This window comes from Thermobia domestica, chromosome 8 (genome assembly GCF_964235325.1).
Source record: "Thermobia domestica chromosome 8, izTheDome1.hap1.1, whole genome shotgun sequence".
In the NCBI taxonomy this organism is placed as follows: Eukaryota; Metazoa; Arthropoda; class Insecta; order Zygentoma; family Lepismatidae; genus Thermobia; species Thermobia domestica.
The window spans coordinates 168295889-168322196 of record NC_137461.1 but is presented as its reverse complement, the minus strand read 5'-3'; the positions used below and the strand labels follow the sequence as shown (position 1 = coordinate 168322196).

The following is a 26308-nucleotide window of genomic DNA, read 5'->3' as shown; positions in this document are numbered from 1 at the left end:
GAAAATTGTCATATCTGTAAATTTAATACAATCCTAATAGTTCTCCAATCTAAATTCTTTATAGAAATGGCATAAGTTTCAGCATGATTATCGCAATGCAGTACTGTTTGTCTTCCTAATATATAACTGTAAAATCGTTTACAAAAACAAAATATTCTAATTGAAAAATTATCATAGGTAATTCATGAGGTTTTAAACTTCGCCTAGCATAGACCGTTATATCGTGATCCTTTTCTTGATATTGTCCAAGGTACCCGGCAAGATTCTCAGCGCAAGCGTGACTAAACAAATGAAAAGTTAATTCAAAATTGGGTTGTCCAAGAGCTGGTGGTTCACTTGCAAGTTTTCTCAATACTTCAAAAGTAGTCATATGTTCTTCGATGAATCTAAAAGGTACATCTTTCTTTAGAAGTTTATAAAGAGGAGCCGTTAATTCGGCATAATTGGGAATATGGCCATGTCGCCATTCCACAACTTCCAGAAAGGGTTTTAATTGTTTTCTGGACCTTGGTTGCGGAAAACATGGTATGGTTTCATTAGCTCTTTCGTCTACGTTAATCTCTTTACCATTAACAACATGTCTTAAAATAGAATATCCCTTTGGATGAATTTACATTTCTTATAATTTAATGAAAAGTTGGCGTTATCAAAGATACTTAAAACATGTTCCAGAAGTTGAAAATGACTATCCACGTCCTTTGGAAACATAAGACGTTATCTAAGTAGACAATAACAGAGAAAGAACTGTTCATTGTGAAAATTTGTTCATTACTGACAGGAAAATAGCTGGAGATGTTCTTAAACCCATGGGCAAGACACATTAAAAGTTGTCTTCCAAGATAAACAAAACTGGTACATTTATAAGAGTCAGGGTGTAGTGGTACACCATAATACCCTGCAGTACAATCAAAAGATGAAAAGTACTTCGCTCCCATTAGTCTTGTTAATATTTCGAAAATTAGATCTACTTGAACTCGAGGGGAAATTACTTTCTTATTCAAACCTCTTAAATCCAACACAGGACGTACTGCACCAGAGGATTTACGGACACAGATCATAGAATTTCTATAAGGAGATGGCTTTTCAATTGCTATCCCATGCTGCACCCACTTTGACAATTCTTCAAATTCTTTCCTCATAACTTGCGGAACACTATACAGTTTTCCTACCAAAGGTTCTTTATCCGTCAGTTGAATTAGATAAGGACCAGTCTTAATACTTCTGGTATATTCAGTAAACATCTGGTATTTCACTAGCAATTGGAACAATCGTTGGCAATGGCCGTCATTTAAATTCTGTCTGCTATCTATCATGTCTTTACAATCTTCCACAATAACATTTGGCGGAATTCTAGGATGATCATCCTCACCTATCGAACTTTCTTAGCAAGAGATGAGATTTACTATAGTTAGAGATAAATGTATGATACCTGCTTCACATATATTTATAATCACTTGCTCTCCCAATACATAAATAATGTTATAATTTTATTTCCATTACCTATAATACATTTTAACATGTTTAAGAAGGGACTATCGAGCAATAGATCAGGTTTCATGTCCTGAACAATAAAGATCGGAACTTCGAACAAATGGTCATATTATTTAATGGTTAACAGTTAAAATCCCTTAACTTGTACATTCTCTTTATCAGCAAAAGCTCCCAAAGTTAAGTTTTCGAATGCGGGCGTAACTTAGCGACGGAGAATTTAGCACATAATTGCTTCCAAATCCTTTCAGATAATAAATTTACTTCGGCTCCAGTATCTAAGGTACAAGTGAGCGGAATATTTCCGATACTACCTTGGATGAGAGGTGATGGCGAACAATAAACATTATTTCGATCTAAAACATTTTCTTCCTCATCTTCTATCAAAAATATATTTTATAATATAAATTCTTATCAGAACGCTTGGACATAGTTTCAGAGGTATTTACGAGAGGTTTCATAATTACATTAGCGTCTTCAATTTCCCTCTCTAAAATGGATCGCTCTTTCAGTTTTCCGCACTATTACTCGAGGTGGGTGTCACAATTGGATGCCTTTCCTTCAATCCAACAGTTTCACCAGATAGCTCATTCCGTCTCGTCACATCATTTCGCTTGCACTGTACCTTGGGACGGGATGTAAATCTTGTCACAAGGCTTCTAACAAGTTTGTGTTACTTCTAAATGGTTCCATCGCTGTGACGCATCTCGAGCTATGCACGGCGATTTAATATTGTAAGAAGACTGCAGATAAGGGAATGGATTTCAGTAAAGAACAAAGCAAGAAAAGGTGTAAGAAGACTCCAATCTAGATGACATGAACTGTAAACTTATGTTTATACATGTTAATTAAAACTATTATTCAATCTTCCGTTATGTCGTTTATTAATTCCATATTATTTATCGGCAGTTTGTCAAAATACATGTTCTGCTGCATATAATTACATAGTATAAAATCCATGGTATTTCATAACCTTTGTATTTATTCATTAATTTCTTGAACCATATTTCATAATATATATACGTAACAAGCAGAACTACATTCATAAGCATTAAATACACTTCTTATAAGACATGTCGGAGATACATATTTTTGATTGGAGTTCAGAGAAATACGAAGAAAGTTAGTTGCTTAGAGCAGAATCAGTTAAAATTAGCAACTCATATTAAAGTAATTCATAGATACAATATTAAACATTAAACACGCGTTGCTTCAAAATTACCTAATTATGTAAAAATATCGTGACAAATTATGACAAATAAATATTATTTTCGATAGAATTAAAATCAATTATTAGAGAGTAAACGTCATAAAATTATTTAATTTCTATCTTTTTAAGGATTAAGGAGTAAAATCATATCAACAACTTTCTTCTGTTTATTAAAAGAGAACGAAAGTGGCTCAGAATTTTAAGTAATTCTTGGCCAATACCTTGAAACAAGGTGCAGATAAAGTATAAGTCGGTCAAACCGAATTTGTGAAAGATCATAATAACGTGATTCAAACATGAATAAACACGAAATAAAAGACAATCTGTAAGGTTCCGTTACATGTTACCCCGTCTTTGAAAAAAACATTTTTGTTTATTCTTTCAAAAATGCATCAAATTAACGTAAAACTTTTTTACTTCACCTGGTATATCTGGAGGATAGCGACTCAGTATATCGACGATATAATTTTCTCTTCCCGGGATGTGTTCAAATTGTGTTATATCGTTGCAATTTTAAGAGTAATTTCGTCGTTCTCGAATACGTAGAACATTGAAAGCTTTTAGTGCATCTTCATCAAAAACAAATAGACGATCCTTTTTTAACAGATCAAACAAAGGTGCAGTCAGTTGAGCGAAATTTCTTATGTCTATGGCACCAACCAATGAGACCTAAAAAGTCACGTAAATGCTTCTTGCTAGTTGGTATTTTATGGGCTCATTCGACTTTGGATTCGTTTTGACTTGCTTCCCATTGACTACATGACCCAAGAACACTATCTCTTTTAGGTACAATTTACATTTTTTAATGTTGGGGGAGAAATTTCCTTTATCAAAGATGGTAAAAACAGATTCAAAATGCTGTAAATGACCCTCAGGAGATGCTGAGAAACATAGAACATCATCAACATATACTATAACGTAATGTCGGGTGTTTATTGTGAAGAAACGGTTCATAGTTTCCTGAAAGATAGGAGGCGCATAACGAAGTCCCAAAGGAAGCACAAGCATACAATATTGCCTGCCCATATACACAAAACTCCTACATTGGTAAGACGATGGATGAAGCCGAACACCGTAATATCCTGAAGAACAATCAAAAGAAGAAAATATGCTTGCCCAGCATAGACGTGATAACAGTTTTGTAATAGGCTCCACCTGCACCTTAGGAGAAATAACTTTTTGATTTAATCCCATTAGATCGAGCACTGGGCGTACTCCTCCATTAGATTTTCGCACGCAATGCATGGCGTTGCGGTAGGGCGAAGCCATTTCTTTACCAATACCATGTTCGACCCATTTGTTTAGTTCCTTCTCAAACTCGGATCTCATAGCTTGATGTATCCCATATAAATTTCCAACTACAGGCATCTTAATTACGGGTTCGTCGTAATACCTCTGCGATATTCAGTAAATAAATGTTTGTATTTGGGGAGAAGTTCAAAATAATCTTAGTTTAATTTCTTCATTTAAATCTTCTCTTTCGTAAATCATTTTACTCAATTCATCCTCAGTAACATTAGGCTCGGGAATAAAATAATTAATTTGAGGTTCTATTTCATCAGCTTCGTTATTATTATTATCATGAATAGATAAATGAATATGTGTAGGTTGCGCTGATTCAATAATAATTGCATTTCCATCCTTGTCTGTTAATTGTATCTCTTGTCGGCCACTATCTACTACATCTTGATATCTTCTTAAAAATGGGCTACCCAAAAGTAAATCAGGTTTCATTCCTTGAACTACAAATACGGGAACTTCAAACAAATGATCTTGTATAGAGAAATTTAATAATTGCATTCCCTTAATGTGATACTGTTCGTTGCCAGCTAAAGTGCGAACATTGATATCCGAATATGTTCTCAATTTAGCACACGGAAATTTTGATTGAATTTGTTTCTAAATACGATCACTGCGTAAATTTATCTCTGCTCCTGAGTCTATTATTCCAGTTAAATTAATAGATGCAATACTGCAAGACAGAGTAGGAAACGGAAAACAATAATCATTAATTCCCAAAATTTCTTCTTGATCTACATTTTCTTCTATGACAAACAATACGGTATAGTCTACTCCGTTAACATCATCTTTGACAGAACAGTATTTACTGAGCAACTCATTTCGGAATTCCCCAGAACAATTGAATTGTTTTAGATTTCTAAAATTTTGTGTACCTATAGATTTTCCCGTTAGGGTACTCAAAATTGCACAGTTTCTTAAAAGCTTAGTAAAAATATAAGGTCCAGTGTATGTTAACATATATTTATGAATTTATTCTTAGTGGCTACCGACATCGGATGCGTTTTAAGCATCACTAGATCATTCTCCTGGATTAACAACTGCGAAGAATTTATTTACTTTTCTTTTCGTTTGTTCTCTTGGAAGTATCTATTAGCACTTGTCGATCTTCTACGTCTAACGACAATAATTCATATGGCCACGGAAAGTGACGTTTAAAGTTGTTCATGGCAGAGAAAGATATAAATTCTTCAGCAGGGCATTTCCTGTAGAAACACTAAGGGAATTATTCAAAAAATCTTGCATTTCCTTTAACATGTTACTCCACTTCGTGTGGTCCTGATGACATTTTAATCGGATAATCCTATTCAATTCCCGATGCTGGCGTTCGATCAGGCCATTCGCTTGTGGTGAATAAAGTGACGTGTGGTGATTAGCTATGTGATACTTTTTACAATAATCACTCCATACCTTCGAGAGGAACCTTGATCAATAAAGATATGTTCTGGATAGGGGAAGTTACGAAAATATAGACGTTGTAAAACACTGATTATTTCTTTCGTATGCGCTGTTCTAAGTGGATAGAAACTCACAAATCTGGTATATACATCGACCACTGACTGAATATATTTAAAACCTACTACTACTTTTAGGCAAATTTCCCACCAGATCTAAACACAGTTTTTCGTGTGGCTGATGCGCATCTATATTAGGGTGGGCAGAAAAAACTCATTTTTTTATTTCGAAGTTGTAATAGCGCGGAAAAGTTGCGAATTATATACACAAAGAAAAATAAAAAATATCAAAATCGGTTGACATCTTCCGGTCGCGCATAGACCCTAAAGTTTGACAAAATATGAAAAAAATTATTATTATTTTTTTAAATTTTTGAATTAAATGTTTTCGTAATATAATAGTTTTTAACGTCTTCAAATAGAGCCTAAAACATTGTATTTTAATTTGGTTTAGATCAGTTGATATCTTCCGGTCGCGCATAGGCCCAAAATTTGTCAAAACATTGAAAATGTTACATTAGTATGAGCTTTTAAAATATCTTTAATAAACTGTTTTTAAACATAATACTTACAGTACTTTTATTTTTGAACATAAGAACATTGTGTTTTATTAAGATGCGAATAAATTAACAACTTTCCATTGCGCAATGATCCCAATGCTATAGAGAAACAGTACCTAAAAAAGATAGTCCTGTGACATGATGGGTGATAACAGTAACAACATGCATGGTACTTTTTGACTTGCTCTATATTTAAAAAGCTTAAATATTTATTTCTTACAATGTAGTTTTTAACAATAAACTTACTTTTATAAAAAAAGGAAGAAACAGAGTTCTGAATAAATAGTCCATGTTAGTTGAACCTGTCCAGTGTCCATTAGTACTCTTCTCTATTTTGTAGCCGAAGGTACTTTGAAGACTGATTTGTTGGTGAATTTAGGCATACATGATCTGGACAGCAGAGTGGTCCTTATAAATGCATCTCGTGATTCAGCTCTACAAACTTTTCCTGAGGCTTCGGTGACGAGTTTTACACAGCGTTTAACAGGCTGCATGTGAACTGGGAATTGCTTGAAAGTAATATTCCAGTCAGGGATTTAATCACTGCCGATGTGCAATTTGATCTCGTCATCACTGATTTCTGCCAACAATGGAGGAGAAAATAATTCACAGTCCATCCAGTTGATAATTTCTGAGTATTCTTGCGCATTAAAGTTGATTTTTGGTGACATGAATGTTCTTCTTGCATCTCTCTGTCTTGCCTTCAGAATACTTCGCAGTCCGAGCTCTCTTATGTGTTTCCTGTCATCTTGAGTCATGGCTAACAGTAAGTGTTCTGGGTAGGCGACAAAACATTCCGTTCGATCACAGGGTCGACAACATCAAGCAAAGGTTTGGCAAATTCCTGGTAAACTACTGCTTGGTAAACAAGTTTCGGGCCGTCTGTAAAGTGTTTACTTGTTTTGATAGTAAACCACATTGGCATGTATGATTTTAATATAAACAAAACTAGTTCTTGAAGTTCAGGTGAGGGGCTTTCTTCACTAATGTACAATCTGAGATATCTGTTTGCTTTTGTCAACACCTCGAATGTGATAAGTGCCCAGGATCTCGTACAGCCAAATCTTCATTACAGATTCCTGATTTTATTGCCTTTGATATATGAAGTAAGTATTGCTGATCTTTGCTAAGCACGTTTCTGTCTATCTCCGGGATCTGACAATCAATACTCTGGAAGTTAACCACTGGAATCTTTTGGTAGCCTACGAACTTTTCACCGATTGGCCCTTTAGAACAACTAGGCTCATCCAGGTGCTCAAACATGTGGCGGAATGGTAACTCATTAAAATGAAGTAGGCAAATTGCCCATTGTACAGGTTTCCTCAAATGAAGTTCAACTCGCCGAACCAAATCAGTTTTCCAACCTGTATTCACAGCAGTACCATCACATCCGATGACAATTAGATTTTCAAGAGAAATACCATGCTCAGGCAGGTAAGAAATTACAGACTTGACGATATCTTCAGATCTTCCAGAATTTGGAGTAACGTGGCCAACGTACAATGAGCCGGGTTCTTGAATCAGCGAGTAATGCTCTTCCTTAATAATTCTACGAAATCTTTTTGAATGAGCTTAATAAATATTTAAGCTTTTTAAATACAGAGCAAGTCAAAAAGTACCATGCACGTTGTTACTGTTATCGCCCATCATGTCACAGGACTATTTTTATAAGGTACTGTTTTTCTATAGCATTGGGATCATTGCGCAATGGAAAGTTGTTAATTTATTCGCATCTTAATAAATCACAATGTTCTTATGTTCAAAAATAAAAATACCGTAAGTATTATGTTTAAAAACAGTATATTAAAGATATTTTCAAAAACTCGTAAAATGTAACATTTTCAATATTTTGACAAATTTTAGGCCCTATGCGCGACCGGAAGACATCAACTGATCTAAAGCAAATTAAAATACAGACTCTGTTTTTACAATAAAAATACAATGTTTTTAGGCTCTATTTGAAGACGTTAAAAACTATAACATTACGAAAACATTTAATTCTAAAATTTTAAAAAATAATCGCAAAAATGATTTTTTTCCTATTTTGTCAAACTTTAGGATCTATGCGCGACCGGAAGATGTCAACCGATTTTGATATTTTTTTTATTTTTCTTTGTCTATATAATTCGCAACTTTTCCCCGCTATTACAACCTCGAAATAAAAAATGAGTTTTTTCGGCTGACCCTAATCTATATGGCAACTTTACTTTATTATCGCACGATTTCGATATTTCGTTCTGGCGCAATGTAAACACTGTCTAATATGAAATGTGAAATCCTGTTTCTGTCCTCTCCAGTAAAATAACGATCTAGCGAATCCGACACATTTCTTGACAGCAAAATATCCCTGTTCATGAATTTTTACCACAAATTCCGCAACAAGAGATTTCGGTATTACCAACAGCCATCTTTGATTCTTTTTATCTTTTACAAACAAAAGCCCTTCCACTATAGTCACATTTTCCTGCCGGTTACCAGTATCAATTACATTCCTTAATTTTCTACAATACTTGTCCGTAGCCTGCTCTTCTAAGATTTTATCCGATGAAAAGATGTCGGCATCTTCAGTATATACAAAATGAGATAAAACTTCGGTGACTTGTGGAGGGCTTTTCATCCTTTCGCAACCGTATCCCCCTTCTAGACCCGGTTGCTCACCGTTTTCCCGAGTTAACGGCTAATAATACCTGCTCGGACGAGAGATTTTCTGGACTGCCTTAAGTTGTTTGACAGCCTTGATCAGTACTATAACGTCACTTGTTATTCTGATAATAACAATTGTTACGCCCCTGAAAGTTGTTATTAAAGTTTCTTCCGCTTCTCGAATATTGCCGTCCATTATCACTAGATCCACTTGCTTGCATATTAGATTCATTATTTTGGGACTTCCAATCGGTCTGTGCCACTCTTACATAAGACATTCTATTTACATTGTTGGAATTGCTTCGAATCGATGGCACTTCCACAGACGTCACCTCGATGAGTCGTTCTACTAACTCTTCGATCGTTTTAATTGATATTACCCTGACTAATCGAGATTCTTCTGGTGGGAGACATGTTAAAACGATATTGACTAACTCCTTTTCATTATATTCCTTCGCTATTCCCGAGTATTTGTCAATTAGTGCACATACATATTCCAAAACAGTTGAATATTTAGATTTGTCGTATTTTATTGACAATAAATTTCTTATTTGTGCCCTTTCCAGAGTTTCAGATCGCTACTTAGCCTTAAACCGTTCTTCAAATTCAGCAAAGCTCGAAATCTCTTTCTCGATTTTCCGATACCATCCATAAGCCGATTTAGTTAGACATTGAGGCACGAGTGTAAATTTCTGTTCATCTGTTATTCCAAACAATCGGGATAATCTGTTGAATTCTTCGAGAAAATTTCTGGCGCTACCAGGAGTCATCTGTCCCGAAAAACGCGGGAAGTCACGCACATCTCGATCGACGTTTAAATGAGGAATCCGCAAAATTAACTTCCTTACATTCATTTAACCTATGTGTTTTAGGGTTTGAATTTGAACAAAAATCTCCGGTATGTAATGGGTTAGTCATAGAACTAACGTTGAACGGGTTTCTATGCACATTTTATAAATTAAAACTAGGAGATGACATATTACCAAACATCCAGGTTTCCCTCGGTTGACCATTGCTTACACCACAAGGGAAATTACTCCTAGATCTAGCTACAGTCGTTAACGTAGGCGTAACACAGGTTACATTTGATGTAACAGTTCGTATTACAATAATCTCATTATTAAAATCGGATTGGTTAGGACTTACTAAATCCCAACTAGCATTCGTAACTTCAGATAGGTTTCCTTGTTTAGTTTTCAAATCATATACTTCCTTCTGAAGTCTAACTAATTTATGGTTCACCTCTTCTGTAGAACACATTGCATTTCAATGCCTTTTGTTTTGGTTGAGAGCTCTTCAATTACTGTCTTACAAGTTTGCACTTCCTTTTCCAAATTCTCTGTTTTCTGACATTCGGTTGACACTGTTAAATCTAATTGTACCATTTCTTCCTCATGTTGTTCCATTCTTTTATTTACATGCTGCATCACAGATTCAATCTTTCCCACTTCTTTCATCAATTCTTCCTTCCATTCCTTTTTCATCGTATGCATCCGGTCTTTGATATCTTGGAATTGCTTACTATGAGTCTCCTTAATGGTAGTAACATCTTCCCTAAGTAATTTATTTTCCTCCTTCAGAGCATTAACAACAGTGAAAGTGATATTAGACTGTTGCTCCATACACTTCATTGTAATTGAGTTTGTCTTCATTACTTTTAGTAACCTGTTTTCTATCTTTATCCGAATGACGACTATTTCGTGAACTATTTCTTCTTTTATGTACTTCCTCTCTCAGGTGACTTCTATCTTTTCTTGTTCTTGTAGCCCCTTCCCTAGGAATAGCTTCATTATCTTCCACGATCTTTTTCTCCTTTTCACTATCACTCTTATTGGATTTACTGGATTTTCTCTTTCGTCCATCATGGTTATGTTAATTCTTACTTCCGGGTTTTGTGATCATCTTTTCCTTCCCAATTTCGGCACTCATATTGTTCTTACTAGACGGACCTGAATCTTCTTGTGACACTTCTTCCCTCTGTTACACTTAATGATTTCACTGTGTCAACTTCTTTCTTCTTTCGACTCCATGCATCGCAAATCCACACAACTGATGGATTACTTATTTCTTCACATTTTTGTTCACTGATTCCAACACATACAAAATGATAGCACTCTTCACAGTGGTCACATTATATTATTTTGTTTTTGTCGGCGACTTCCTTATTGTCCTTTTCATTACAACAGACACGCACTATAGTTTCACTACTAGAACTAACAATTGGCATCTTCTTCTAATAATAGACTCATCCTCTTCCCTTTTCAAATCTGATATCTCGTATATTTTTTTAATATTCACGGAGTTTTCTTTATGTTACCCTCACATTTCCTTTTTCTTTCAATATGATAATCACCATCCAATCTTGATGACTAAGATCGCCATTTTACTGAAATGCTCGATTTATATCCTGGCTGTGGTTAGCCATTTTACTGAAATGCTCGATTTATATCGTGGCTGTGGTTGGCCATTTTACTGTAATATTTTTTCAATATTACTCACTGTACAAAGTTTACATTGTCATGAAAATTTTATGAAAGAAAATTACAAAACCGAAAAGTTTGTTTTATTAGATTTTGTGAATACCCTCGTATTGTTGTAGCAGATATGTTGCGCGTCGACGCGTAAAGATGTTTTAGGTACGCATCAATCCTCTGCAATACAACTAATAACAATTCGAAACCACTGTAACTATGTAAATTTTGTTATGGGCTCAGTTATACTATGAAGCCCACTTACCATATACTTCCATGAACTGAGCCAAGACTTTGGCCCGGCACAACGGAATCGCCACTCGCTTATTCTTTAAAAAACGAGAAAAGTCAAAAGAAACAAGATCCAAGATGTAATGTGACGGGTAGCATCAGGATAAATTCTTATGTGATCAGAATGCTAAATAATAAAACAGAAACCCTTAATGTAAAGTTACGCCGATATAGAAACTAATCTAAAACCTTAAGACTTAGAATAATTTTACTTACAAAATTTATGATCATTAACATTTATTTAAAACTTGTACGATGAGGGGTTTATTTTACAATAAGTACATATTAGTGAAATATATCATATCCCAATTAGCATATCCAATTTGTATCCCTGTAATCATAACGTTTTAGTTTTTATCTCAAGTACGTTACGTCGCGTCCTCCGGAAGAAATTAGATATGTGGTAATACAATATCGAAGGTATATTTTAGCACGTTTTCCATTATTTTTACCTTTATATATATATATATATATATATATATATATATATATATATATATATATATATATATATATATATATATATATATATATATATATAATCAGTTCTCCTTTTTAAAAAATAAATAAATCTATACATATAATTAACTTTACTCTTTTCTCTCATTTTTTATATATCACTAACTTTCTTTATTCCTTTGTTTAAATAAACTTCTACCACATTAATTAAACGATATTTCTGTTAACGACGACGTATGTACTTAAAGCGTAATATTTATGGATTATTATTTAGGATTATATTTTGTAGATTTTCACGTGACCTATTTTCAGCAACTTTCTGATACATTATAAATAACGTAAGTAACGTAACAAGCAATAGTATATCATATTTATGGATCTTTCCTCAACATTGTTTGAGATACCAGAATCCAACAGGATTACTAATAGGATTTCAAACATAATATTTTGAAAAGGCTTAAATTACATTTCATTATTTCATAATTTTGAATTTGTCAGACTGATATATGGGAAGAGAAAAGTCTCCCCCAAACAAATTCCTTTTTAGCACTTCATGATAATTTTATTTCCTTAACAAAAATTCACTCCTAATTACATATTTTACCAGATATCGCTTTTATTGTTTAAAAATCACATTTAACGGTAAGGAATTTGCTTTATTTTATATTCTCACTTCAGTAATCTTCAAAACTTTTAATGTCTACTTTCACACTTTGTTTATATTTGTCGATTCGAAAATATTAGTCTTTTTTTTTTATATTTATACCATATGGTGGAGTCCAGAATACATGTCACTACTTTCTCAAGATGTAATGCGCTAGGTACAGATCAATAAGAGCGGTGCATTACAAAGCAATCCTCTCGGAACAACTGTGGTCGAAAACCCATCATGGCAGAGCGTGACCGTCGACGTCTAGGGAGATTAGTGACCTCTCAACGGTTTCAAACCCGACATGAAGTGCTGCAGGAGTACAATTCAGGACCTAGTCGTCCAGTGTCTGAGGTTACGCTGCGTCCAGAGGTGCATGGTGTAGGCATTTTCAGTCGCGTTGCCTGGGTACGCCCTAAGCTCACTGGCACACAGAAGAAAAAGCGAATGGTGTGGGCGAAACAACACAGCCACTGGACTACTAAACAGTGGCGACGCATCATCTGGTCCGACGTGTCCCGGTTCTGCCTCTATTCCAATGAATGCCGGGCCAGGGTGATGCAGCGGACCAGAGAAGCCTACAAAGCAGAGTGTGTGCAACGGACTGTACAGAAGCGGGTGGTAGTGTCATGTTTTGCGGATGTATTTCCAGTGCTTCTGTGGAACCCTTGATAGAGGTGAGCAACCGCATGACAGCTGCGTATTACGTGACTATTCTGGATAATGAGGTGGTGCCATTATTCCAGTTTCTGCAAGATGGCCATAACCCCGAGCCAAAATTCCAAGACTACAACTGCACCGTTCACCGAGCCAGGATTGTGGAGGATTGGTTTGCTGAGCATCAGGAGGACATCCCACATCTTTGCTGGCCCGCAAATTTTCTTGATCTCAACGTGATCGAGAAAATTTGGGACATGTTTGAATGGGCAGAGAAGAAGCGACAGAAACTTCCTCCTACATTGGCCGCTCTACGTGCCCAATTCTTCCAGGATGAACCAAACTGGACGTGAATGTCATCCGATCCCACATAACAGTATGCCAAACATAATCAAAGCTGTTATCCGAGCCAGTGGGGATGTAACACAGTATTGACCAATAAAGTACGTACTTCGTAATTTTTCGTCCGGGGTTTTTAGTATCAGTATAATATAGATATAATTGATGCAAACATATCCCAGACCAAAGGGCGAAAGCCTCTAGTACATATTATTTTCTCCCCATGCTTTCTGAAATAATAAAGATGTTCCCCACACCTGTCTCTGAAAAAAATGCATGCAATATGCTCTCCGTGTGTCTCTAGGAGAACCTATCCGTCATTGTTGCAAGCATCAAATGATGTGATCATGACTCTTTTACAAATATAGTATATATCAAAATAATAAAGATTCGTCCTGCTGTTAATTTATATTATATTGGTTCATTTAAACAGTTTAATATGCAAGCACTTATCTAATGAAGTGAATGAAAACTCGTGTACTTTACATTTTCATTTATTCATACAGCTCTTAGTTAATGTATGATCTCGCCATAATAATAAAAGGGTTGATGAGTAAATATATGCATGTAAAAGTACATATGCAACTACAAAAAGGAGATAATCGTATACAAAAATATTAATCAATTTATTCGGAGTATTATCAATTATTAAATTATGTCAACGCACAATTCAAGTAAATGAAGATTTATAAAAGGATATCAAAGGTTAATAAGAGGTCAATCAAAATCTGATTCCTTTTAACTTGTAACAAGGCGAAAATCCCTTAATAAATCTGTAAATTTTAAACGTTCTCAACACTTTAAGTATATTTTTGTACTTGATATACAGTATTTTGATTGATAAAGTATTGATATACTTTTGTGTATGTGTTAAGTGTTAATTCAATTTTTGAAAAACGTTAGTCCGATATTTGTTATAGTACTTCCGTATGATTTTGCCCAGGTGAACCGTTTAGTTTGAGTAATCAAAGATAAGAATAAAATCGTAAATCAAAGTGTATGGTGCAACATATATCCATGCTTTCATTCGTATTCTCCATGCTTGATGTGGGATTTTTCCGTACGAAATGCATATGATCTGATAGCAATTTGTTTTTGTTTTGAAGATCGAATAATGTGACATATTCTCATAAACAAATCTCCATGGCCTCACTCATGTCCACCTTAATCAATAATATTGCGTACGGTAGTGATCAATGTTCTGGTGTGTCTTTCGAGGAATTTACTTTGAGTAACTAAGTGGATATGCTTTTCTTGAATTCCAAAAAGCTTTGCGTGATTCAACGATTCTGAGCTAGTTGTACAAAAATAGTTCGCAAATTACTAAATTAATATAAAATGAGAATTATATTGAATTTTCTAAGCAGTATAATTTTGTCGTCTAGAAAGAACGTTTGATAGTGTCTGTACAAAGTAATAGTCTAAAGTATAACATGTTAACTATGATTATAGGGTTAATAAAATAAGGTAAATAAAATTTATTTGAAAAACTTTAATTTAAAAATACAAAAAAGTACATACTATGATCACATGGAATGGTAATAGAAAATATTCACATATAGACAAATTATTGTTTGTATGGCTGTCGAATGCCAGGACCAGCTGCCAGCAGCAGTGACCATGCATCTCGGCGAGCAGTTCCTCAATAACTTATTGATTATAGATATCTTCCAGAGCAGAAAGAGGAGGGGAAATGGAGAAGAGAGTTGTGATTGAGTTTAAAGGCGGATTCCAGGGTTTCGAGAGCGAACAAAGTTAAGAAGTTCATCGCTATCCTCACATACGAAAGGTTTCAAATGATGACAAGCAACATCATGCCATTTGATGCCATCGTTATAAAAGTTATTCAGGATGGATAAGCAGGATTCGTCGTTGCCCTGTTGTAAAAAAAGGAAATAAGTTATTTATTATTTTGCTAAGTTAACTAGCCTACACATATTACCGATGGAAATTTGTACATTAAAATATTTCCAAATAAAATGCTATGTTGCGTTAAAATTACTATGTTATTCCAAAATATGTAAACCATTTGTGCTATTTGTTAAAATTATTGTTTCATCCTCTGATTTCAACTTGTATAAACATTGTAAATCTATCATTGTATCATTGAATTAATTGGCACATTGATTTTTGAATTAATTAGCATAAAAATTAGAACATTGTTTTCACCGTTAAGCTTAAATAAAAATATAACACTAAAAAACCAATAAATACATGTGTTAATGGTAGGTTTGCTATCTTTCGGTTAACCCAAGGCAGGGTACACTTGCCAAACATGTGCAGAACGCCACTTCGTCATATCTAAATTTTATATGGAACAATCTATTAACAATTTACGTATATTACATATACTTCATGAATTAAAATTTAAATGGGAAACATACAAAACAGAAAACTCATAGGGTCAGCTGGTTGACGGTTAGTAAAAATTAAGTAAAGAAATAATTAACCGTTACAAACAAAGAATAACATTTTTGGCAGTGATTTTACTTCTGCCAACACTTTTTTTTTTTTTTTGTTAGCGATAGAACGATATCGATAGCTTGATAGTCATACGTACACATCGTAGGTCAAAATTTACAAATGTCACTAAGAATTTCTGTCCCATATTTTGTAAGTATATTGGATAATTTGGCGGCTGACATATAATGCGTCCCTCTTAACCGTAATGTAGGAGGTTAAAAGCTATTTTAAAATTCAGGATATCAAGCATAAGTCGGGATAGGTATAGCTGTAGTTTGTGGGTGTCAAATACTATTGTTGTATTTCAACACAATTCATCTTCGAACCCTCCTCCACTATATAAATTTCACGCATTATTTAATATATTTTCCAATCATTGTCTATAGCAACTTTAAAACATTAAACGTTTGCTACATTTTGGTGGTGTTTAAATCCTTCTGTATTATTATTAGCATATACCTGAGAATGAAATAAAAGAAAATGCATACTTGTCAGGAGACTACTATGTTGCTTACGAGAAGTAGGCACTTACCTAAGGTACTTACAATAAGGTAGCATTTGAGTCATCATACACACTGTACTTTTTATGAAATATCACAAGAGCATTTTGTTCTTTCTGATCTATGGATTTCTTATGAAAATTAATGTGAATTTGGTCGAAAAACAAACAAATAAATAAATAATGACAATTATTAATATTGTTAAATAATACACAGAATATATTTGCATAATATAAATGTTTCTTTCTCTTCGTCTGTGTAACGATCATATAGTATGCCGAAAAATTTCTGGTTTATTCACTTTCTTAGTATATATTTTTTATACATTATTGATACACATACACATGGCGGACTCTCGTTAATTTGAACAAAGATCTATTCCCTTGGAAACTGTATTAAAAACAATGTTAAAAAATTGTGGATAAATTGAAGTTTTGAACCTCCTCTTTGGATAATTCGAAGTAATACAGTACAATAAACTTTAGTTTTGAGCTGATTGCAAACAGAAGAATGCAGTTACAATTGGTTCTAAGTTTCCAAATGCAGCTATAGGAGGAAACAGTAACACAAAAACAATCTAAATAATAATGAAGATAAAGACAGGACCGACGATGAAGTAAAGTAACAGCGTATGGCATCCCCATCTGAAACTTCCAAATGGTTGAAGATATTGAATATGATAATCAATTCTTAAGATGATCTATTGAATGTCAACAAAATGTAACTCATAACTTATTACACTCAATAAATTGAATTGAAGGTTTTGTTGGTAGTGTAAAAATAATCAATTCAAATCAAATGAAGATCCCGCGAGTTTCTTTAAGTAAAAACAAACACTTAAGGTTATTACTCATGTATAGGATTACTGTGCTAATTAAGAGTATGTAGTGCTGTATTTTCCCATAGTACGTGTGATTTAATTTATGTATGAATACTGTAAATATCATTCGTTTGTTTACACTATTGTTTTTCGCATATAATATGATCGCTTAAAGGTAAAGTCTACTCCTTATTAATTTGTTCCATGTAGGACGTTTGGCTCGCCTAGGTGTTTAGTAATGCATATTTTTGGAAAGTTCGAACTGTTTTCGTGTTCTCTTGAACTTTGAATTTAAAACTTTCCGCTGTATATATAGGTGAACCATGTATTTTGATACACCCTTGTAACTTTTAAACTAATAGACGACAAAGGCTGAAATTTTGTACCATGCAAATATCGACAGAAGGACATTGTTCGACATACTTTACAATACCACAAGGTTAACAGTGTTACCAACCAACATAAAGGTATATTTTTTCAGAGGGCACTACGTCAGGTTATTACACACTTCAAATTTACATACCAAACAAAAATGTGCAATATCACATTTTAGTGTTTAAACTAAAGATGCTATAGTATCACAAACATCCAAATTTTGATTACCTCTACAATAGTCATAACGCAAATGAGACGAAACGTGCAATCCATATCCAAAGTACTTAAGTGTCCTACTATAATCATGATATGATAGGCTTCGAATGAATTGGAACAAAGTTAAAAGGAATTGAAAATTTTACTTTTTTAAAGCTTTTATTTGGAAAATCTACTTAGATAAACACCTCATATAACCACAGAGATGGTTTCTAATATACCCAAAGATCATAATGCCGTCTCCAATAATTGCATGCCCAAATTACTTTGGAAATACGTATAGTAACACTGGATAAGTTTCCAAGATTAGTTAAAATTATGTAATTCCAAGAACTTGTTATAATTACACCTGCCGAAATCTATTGTTGAGAAGTTACAGAAGCAAAGGAAAGGAACAACAAAATTCTCTAAACATTTCCACAAATACGCTATTTTAAGTAATATAGTACTTTTTTACTATTTTTTATATATCCGGAACTGCTTGAGATATCAAATTACTGTATATGACATTATGATCTTTATATGTATTCAAAATCATCTACGTAACAGGACATGATACCTATCTAAACATTTTTCTAAATAAAATCCTTTGGAGAAAGTCTAGTTTTCAATTCCTTGTAACTTTGTTTCTACTGATTCGAATACGTCATATGATGGTCGTAGTATTCGCCACTAAATTACTTTGGAGTGCAATATCCCGTCTGTCTCATTTGTGTTATTACTGCTGTAGAACACTTCGAAGTTTTAAAATCCTATTTTTATTTTTCGATGTCTGTGATTCTGTAGCACTCTTTGTTTCCAACACTGAATATCAAGTGTGATGTAAATTTTCATTTAATATGTAGATTTGAAATATGTAATAACACGATGTTTTGTCTTTTGAAACAATATAATTTAATGGCAACACTGTTGCATCTGATTGTATTGGAGTGTTTGTTAAACAATGTCACCCTGTCGATATTTGTATGGTATAAAATTTCGGCGTTTTATCTCTTTTAGTTTAAAAGTTACGAAGGCCTACATATTTAGCTGTAAAATTGATATTCAGCAAAATAAATTTTGCTTAACTTTATGAAAAAAACGTTAAAAGATAGAAACTATAACTATTAACCAGCTGTTAAAGCTGAACTTAAATAATTGATTCGTAAGTATCAAAGTGAAAATTTTGTGATTGCAACATATGTAATTACTAATCATTGTTTATGACATTATCCTTTTCGTGAAAGAGAAATTGAAGACTTTGGGGCAAAAACCCGTCAAGTCCAAAAAGTTAAAGTGTAAAGGAGATAGCTTCACAAGAGTTTCTTGTTATCCAATTTTCTTCAAACTTGGCACCTATATACTAGAACGAAAATAAGTAGACACGTATATTTTTTTGTTTCTTTCGGAAAATAGGTTAACGAGAGCAAAGGACCTCTTTTCAAAAAAGGGCCACCTTGATTAAAAGGAACACATTAAAGAAACGAAACTCTGCCGATGGAAAGATGCCTTCAAAGTAGGAAATACGGGTTGTGTCGTTTTTTCGAGAGAAGGGTTGCAGGGGGCAATGGATCCCTTCGAAATGAAAAAAAATGAAATCTTTGAGTTTTACGTCCCACGCTTATGCCGGTTAGGCTAAAGGAGACGGTGATGATGAGGAATGAATGAAATGGTGGAATGAAGAAAGTGGGAGGAAACGGGAGAACCCCGAGAAAACCCACGCACACGGTGTTTGTCCACCACAAAGTTCACTTGGCGGAGGCTGGGATCGAACCCGGAACCCCAAGCACCAGAGGTGAACGCTCTACCACTGAGCCACCGCGGCCCCCCTTCGAAATGACAAAGGACCCCGCACAATCCTTACGGAAATGGAATTTCAGTGTAATTTCTTGAAACGATGATATGTTGTCGATATTGTGTTTCTAAGAAAAAATCTCAATGGGCACAACAACGAATCACTAACCGTTTGGCCACTACAGGGCGACTTCTTTTTAAAACAGCCGAAGGTAACGACATTCTGGATTTCTATGATAATGACTGAAACCATGATATGTTGTAGATATTATGGTCCTGAGAAAAAGTCTCAATGGGCACAATCACAAATCATTGACCGTTTGGCCAATATAGGGCCACTTTTTTGAAAACAGCCGAACATAACCACATTCTGGATTTCTATAAAAATGACTGAAACCGTGATATGTTGTAGATATTGTGGTCCTGAGAAAAAGTCTTAATGGGCATAACAACTAATCGCTGATCGTTTGACCACTACGAGGCCACTTTTTCGAAAGCAGCCGAATATAGTGATATTCTGGATTTCGATGAAGATGACTGAAACTGTGATATGTTGTAGGTATTGTGATTCTGAGAAAAAGACTCAATAAGCACAATCACCGATCACTGACCGTTTGACCACTATAGGGCTAGATTTTGAAAACAGCAGAAGGGAAAGTTATTTTGGATTTCGGTGGAATTGCTTAAAACCGTGATATGTTGTAGATATTGTGATCCTGAGAAAAAGACTCAATAAGCACAACCACCAATCACTGACCATTTGGCCACTACACGGCAACATTTTTGAAAACAGCAGAAGGTATGGATACCCTGGAATTTTGGTAGAAGTGTATGAAACCCTGAAAAGTCCTATCCCACAATCCGGAAAAGGAATGGGGATAATAGCGGTCAACATCATTTAAGCTTAGGCAACATTCAGATATTCATCTTGGGGACAAAGTAAAACCCTGGAAATCCTAGATAATTTTTCTAAGGATCACTACATTTACAACATATCACAGTTTCATTCATTTACACCGAAATCAGAAATATCGTTACACCCGACTGTTTTAAAATTTCTGGACCTGTAATGGCCAAACGGTCATAATTCGATAATTCGATCATTGTGTCCGTTAAGACTTTTTCTCATGATGAGATCTTCAACATACCGTAGTTTTATTCAATCTTACCGAAATCCAAAACATCATTGTTTTTCAAGAAAATAGCCCTGTAGTGACCAAACGATTAGTGATTTGTGATTGTGTCTATAGGGACTTTTTCTCAGTGTCATAATATTTACAATATATCACACTTTCAGACATTTTCACCGAAATGCAAAACATCACTATCTTCGGTTGCTTTCAAAGAAGTGGCCTCGTAGTGCTCAAACGGTCAGTGAGTGTTCGTTGTGCCCATCACGGCTTTTTCTCAGGATCACAATATCTACAACATATCACTGTTTCAAGTAATTCCACCGAAACCCAGAAAACCATTATGTTCTGTTTCTTTTAAGTGGTTCTGTAGTTGCCAAATGGTCATTGATTGGTGGCTGTGCCTGTTGAGACTTTCTTCAGGCTTACAATTTCTACAACATATCACGGTTTCAACAATTCCACCGAAATCCAGAATAGTGTTACTTTTAGTTCTTTTTTAAAAAGTGGTCCTGTAGTGGCCAAACGGTCAGTGACTTCACATTTGTCAGGAACACCATATCTACAACATATCACCGTTTCTAGCAATTCCACCGAAATCCAATTTCAGTAAGTTTTGTGCAGTGTCCTTTGTCATTTCGAAGGGTGCATTGCCCCAAACTCTTCAATTGCCTGGTCTAATTATTTAAAATTCATTTTATCAAACGTTTCAGTGAAAGTAATTGGGTAACAACCTTTTTAACATTCAGTTACTTGTCGCTGACACTATATTTTTGTTCCTACCATAATCTTTTATACTAACCTGAGCAGCTTCTCTGTTGTCCGGTTGTTGTTGTCCAAATCCTCCAGTATGACTCCAGTCTCCGGAGTTCCTTTGGTTCGTGGGGCCAATTCTTGCTCCAGATCCAGACCAGAACCATCCATTAATATTCTGAGGCTGCAAGTCAGGACGGTCACAGCCATTAAAGTTACATTTTCTGCCAGATGTCCAGATATATCGTACATTCCCTGTGAAATTAATTTATTATAGAATTAATTTGTACAATTATTTTCAGTAGACAGCAAAATACATAACAAGCACGACTCTTCCGCTCAGTGGTTTTAATTTATTTGGTACGACTCCTGCAAGGGTATCTTCAACAACTAGATATGTATAACGTAATAGCAAATGTGAAGTATTCATATCTACTTCAAATTGTAGCATTGTTATCGGCGCCATGACCCAATCAAATTTTGTTGATTCATCTTAATTTCTGTATTTATATTATATTTTCAAATCATGAATATTCTTTTAAAGTTAAACAACACATTTTACTATTACAACATTGACCTGCAAGCATTAGTTTTGAATCTTTAAGATATACCGAGGATGTGAAGAAAAGCTCTTGGTTTACTAACACATTCCTATCTTTATATCTACCTGGTATGGTTGAGAGTATTTCCAATGAAGGATTGGTAAATATTTTTCCTTAGTTGTACAATAACGGTATCATTAAATGCAGGGGTGTCTATACTCAAAATTCTCAAACTAGCTTGGTTCAATGCCACTCTGCAATAACTCATTTCCAGTTACAGACTTGACCAAAGTGTGTTTTTATTACTTAAAATATACAGCTTCTGTAGTTTCTAGAATTGGTTTAAATGTCTGAATTAATATTTTTTCGACTCATTAAGTCTCAATGACATACTTTGCATCATCCCCTTCACCAACACAAGCACTCTGTACAAGTTATGGATGACCTCTCTATGATTTTCTTTGTCTACCTCATATAGCTTAAAGGGTTCACATAAATTATATCACTAAGTAAGGCTTCGAAAAATTTAGAAAGTCATATTTACTTCCCAACAAAAAAGCTAATGTGGTTGAGAAATGCTTCCTTGGGAACTAAAGGCTTGGGAAAGTGCTGTGTTGGGAACTTAACTTACGCGTACAAACAAAAGAGCTCGAAAACCGATGACTGTATTAGGCCTAACCATATCCATAAAATCAACGAAATTTTTTTATGATTAGGTGCTGCAAATAGTTTTCTCCCTCTTTAGTCTCCTTCTCTTTATTTTGTAGAAGCTTTCTGGGATTAAGAATTTACCACAATCACCAATATAAACATTTTTCGTTCATATAAATGTTTCTTTTCCTGACCTTCGTGACAAATAGTATATTTTACTTAGTTTTCAACTTGTTTTTTTTTTTTTTAAATACTTTTAAATAATTATTCCCTTATTTCTTCTTTCTAACGTCAATACGGGATGAACTCTTGAATACCTCGGAACGTGTTCTTGTATCATAAAAAGTCTGACATGTTTCTTAAGATACCAAATAAAGTATATTCCCCCCCCCCCAAAAAAAACTTCGAATGTCTTGCTATTATCAGTATAATATTGTAAAGATAACGTGTCCAGCACGATGATAATAATGATAATAATAACGAAATAACAAGTTTTCGAGATGTGCTCTATGCAGCGTTGCCAATGTGTTTGTAATTACACAAAATGTGTGCAATTTTGTTCTTTGTGTGCATTTTGTGTGTAAAGTCAATCTGTGTGCATTTTGTGTGTAGTTTGGCACAATTCAAAATTTTGATAATTAACGATTTTTGCAAAGTTCCTTTCATTCAAATATTTATTATTTCCATTTTTTTTTTTTTTTTTTAAAATTTCCTTCTAAAATCTACGAGCGTCAACGCCTGACTCCAGGGCGGCTGATTAAAGCATATATAACTTCCTTGGTACATCATTTCTTGTTTTTCAAAAGCGGGTGTCATGATCATTAGAAATCCCAAACAAAACTGCTTTGTTCAAGTAAGGCAATACGGATTAATATTGACCCTCGATGCTGACCAAGACATGAGACGGAAGGAGTAAGAAGTCTTTTTTGTCTTCTCACCACTTGTCAAGAAAATGCCTTTATGCAAAGAGATGAACGACAGAGTGAATGAGAGGGATACGAGGTCTTATATTGAACGAGAAGAAGGTGACGATTTTACTATAATAATAATAATAATAATAATAATAATAATAATAATAATAATAATAATAATAATAATAATAATAATAATAATAATAATAATAATAATAATAAATCAAACTCTGAATCTTTGAACAATGGCAAGTCGATGTATGTATAGGCCTACATGTGGACATCATCAGACATAATATTCATAGGGCCTATAGATAGGTAGTTATGTATTGTGCAATTTTGTGTGCACTGTCTTCTAGTTTGTGTGTAAAATTGTGCAATTTAGACGGAAGGCGTGTGTAGTTTCGCTTGCCGTGTCTGGCAACACTGGCTCTATGTTGGATTCATATAATTCTGTGCAAACGACAAATATTATTTATTTGAAATCATAGACAATAATTGATCTTTATCAGATCGATGTTAAAATTATATTCTAATTTAGATTTCTTTCAGCACAATTTAGGTCATTTACACGTTCAGATATAAAAGAATTTCTATTTTTAAGTTGACTGTTTCCTTTTCTGTGTTTTTAATGAATAAACATACGGATTGTTGCTTTGCCCACATTCCTAAAGATCTGACGTCAATCTATGCGGAATGCATTTCATCAGCCTACTTTCGATTCATTGAACTACGAATTCAATGACCGATGCCTTGGAGAGAACACACCGTTAGACAGAGTTGACCAACGGCGACGATGTTGATAGGAACTCTGCGCGATACTTGATTTTTACACCTACACTTTACCTATGTTTATAAGGGTAAGGCACATAATTGTGTATTCTTTTACCAAAGGCATGATTGATTTTATTAGGAAGCGTTCTTACTCCGAATCATTCTACGCTGTAAGTTTATCCTAATGTTGTTGCTTCCGTACCGAGCTTCTGTTCAAACTGTCTGACCGTCCATAGCCTAGGCTCCATGTTCCTGAAGGTAGATGACCGAAAAAAATATTAATGGAGGATCGCCGAATATTCCAGGCAAGTGCTGTGTAGATTTTTACCTATCATACGTAAAACCTTCTCTTTCACCCTCTCACCGTTTCCCATTGATGAGTATTCAATTTCATTTGGTAAGCAACCCAGGTTACGATCCCATTACCTCTCCTCTAAAAATTTTAGTTTCCAAATCCTGGGACGGGCTTGTCAATTTTAAATCTCCAAATTATTAATTTTACGTTTGTTTTTCGAGCTACAAGAATTGACGAGACTATACTGCACATGACGGAATACTGAATTTAAATTAGGTTTCCATCCCTAATTGACGACATTCTTTTTTATTTTCAACCTCCAACCCTCCTGTTTCTGCATATAATGGAGATATTGCTATTATTATGCATCTTCATGAAAAAAATTGTGACTTTTTACCCTCCTGAACCCTTCCGTTTCAATCAAGTAAGAGAGTTTTGGTTATCTATTTTGATTCTCTCATTTTTTTTTTCTGTGGAACCATTTTCTCAATGTTTTGCGTGGTGCATTGAATATATTTGTGTGTGAAATTGTGGTAAGTTTTATTTTGAAGTGCGTATTGCTTTTTATTTGAGTACATTTTGTGCGAGGTATATATAAATACAATGTGGGTCAATCGTAGTACCGGGTTCGATTCTGTAGGAGTGACTTATGTCGTTTGACTAAATTTTGCCTGTTTTCTTTTTATGATAATTATGTCAAGCCACGATTCAATATTTCAAAGGATGAACAAAATGAAGATAGAAGAAATTATACATTTTTCCGTATATTTTAGTCTGGGAATTAGGGTAATGTTGGTGATAGTCTACCATATTGATTTCGTTAAGTTTTTTATCGACAGTGAAAGGTTCGTCAACCCTTCCATTACATCAGACACGAGACGAAATACCTCACAATTCTTTTCTATCATAAGACCTGATCTCAATCTTCTTCAGTATTTGTCTTTTATTTTCTTACTATGCGTAAATAGACTAACTATTCTTCAATCGCGTATAGATTATAGTTGGTTCTCAGAAGGGAATTTTTCTGGTGTCACACGAAATGTCGAACGAGACTATGGTCAAGCGATTTGTGTTAGTGAACAAGAAAATCCATAGGCGGGAAAACCCCTCGAGCGCAACCGTTCTGTACCTATAGGGGAGAGTAGGGGCACTACCAACACACGTTGTGGATAATGAGACGAAATGTGGAGCGAGTTCGATGAAAATATGCATAGAAGCACAGTTAAACATATAGGCGGAGTTGGTGTAAGTGGGGCACGTTTTGCAACGTTCAAATTTCAACTTCTGTCCCAGTTATAGTTTTCGGATTAACAAATTGAAAGTACGGTCACATTAACTTTGGTTTGTATACTAGATAAGTATAGGATCCATTTTGAAGCAATGTAAATACTTGTTCCACAATAAAATGTTTATTAAAAATCAGTTACTGTCCCTACTTACCCCAACAAGCGGGATCAGTGGGAACAACACTGTTCCCTCCCATATGTTAACACCGGCAATAAAGAAGGGAAAATGGGGACAGAGTACCTGTTGTCTACTGCTGATGGGTCCAAGTTTCATATTTCTGCTGCATTTCTAGCCAGAG

At 34.5% G+C, this 26308-nt stretch overlaps 1 protein-coding gene across 1 annotated transcript in view; it reads right to left on the bottom strand.

The window, feature by feature from the left end:
• Positions 1-14992: 14992 nt before the first annotated feature.
• LOC145693341 (C-type lectin mosGCTL-7) overlaps positions 14993-26308 on the bottom strand; it is a 71296-nt gene continuing 59980 nt past the window's right edge. The window contains exons 4-5 of the mRNA XM_081769239.1: positions 21600-21805; positions 14993-15397 (exon numbers count right to left, since the gene is read on the bottom strand). Coding sequence (XP_081625365.1) covers positions 15239-15397; positions 21600-21805 — 365 coding nt within the window. The 3' untranslated portion in view covers positions 14993-15238. The remainder of the gene's footprint in view (positions 15398-21599; positions 21806-26308) is intronic.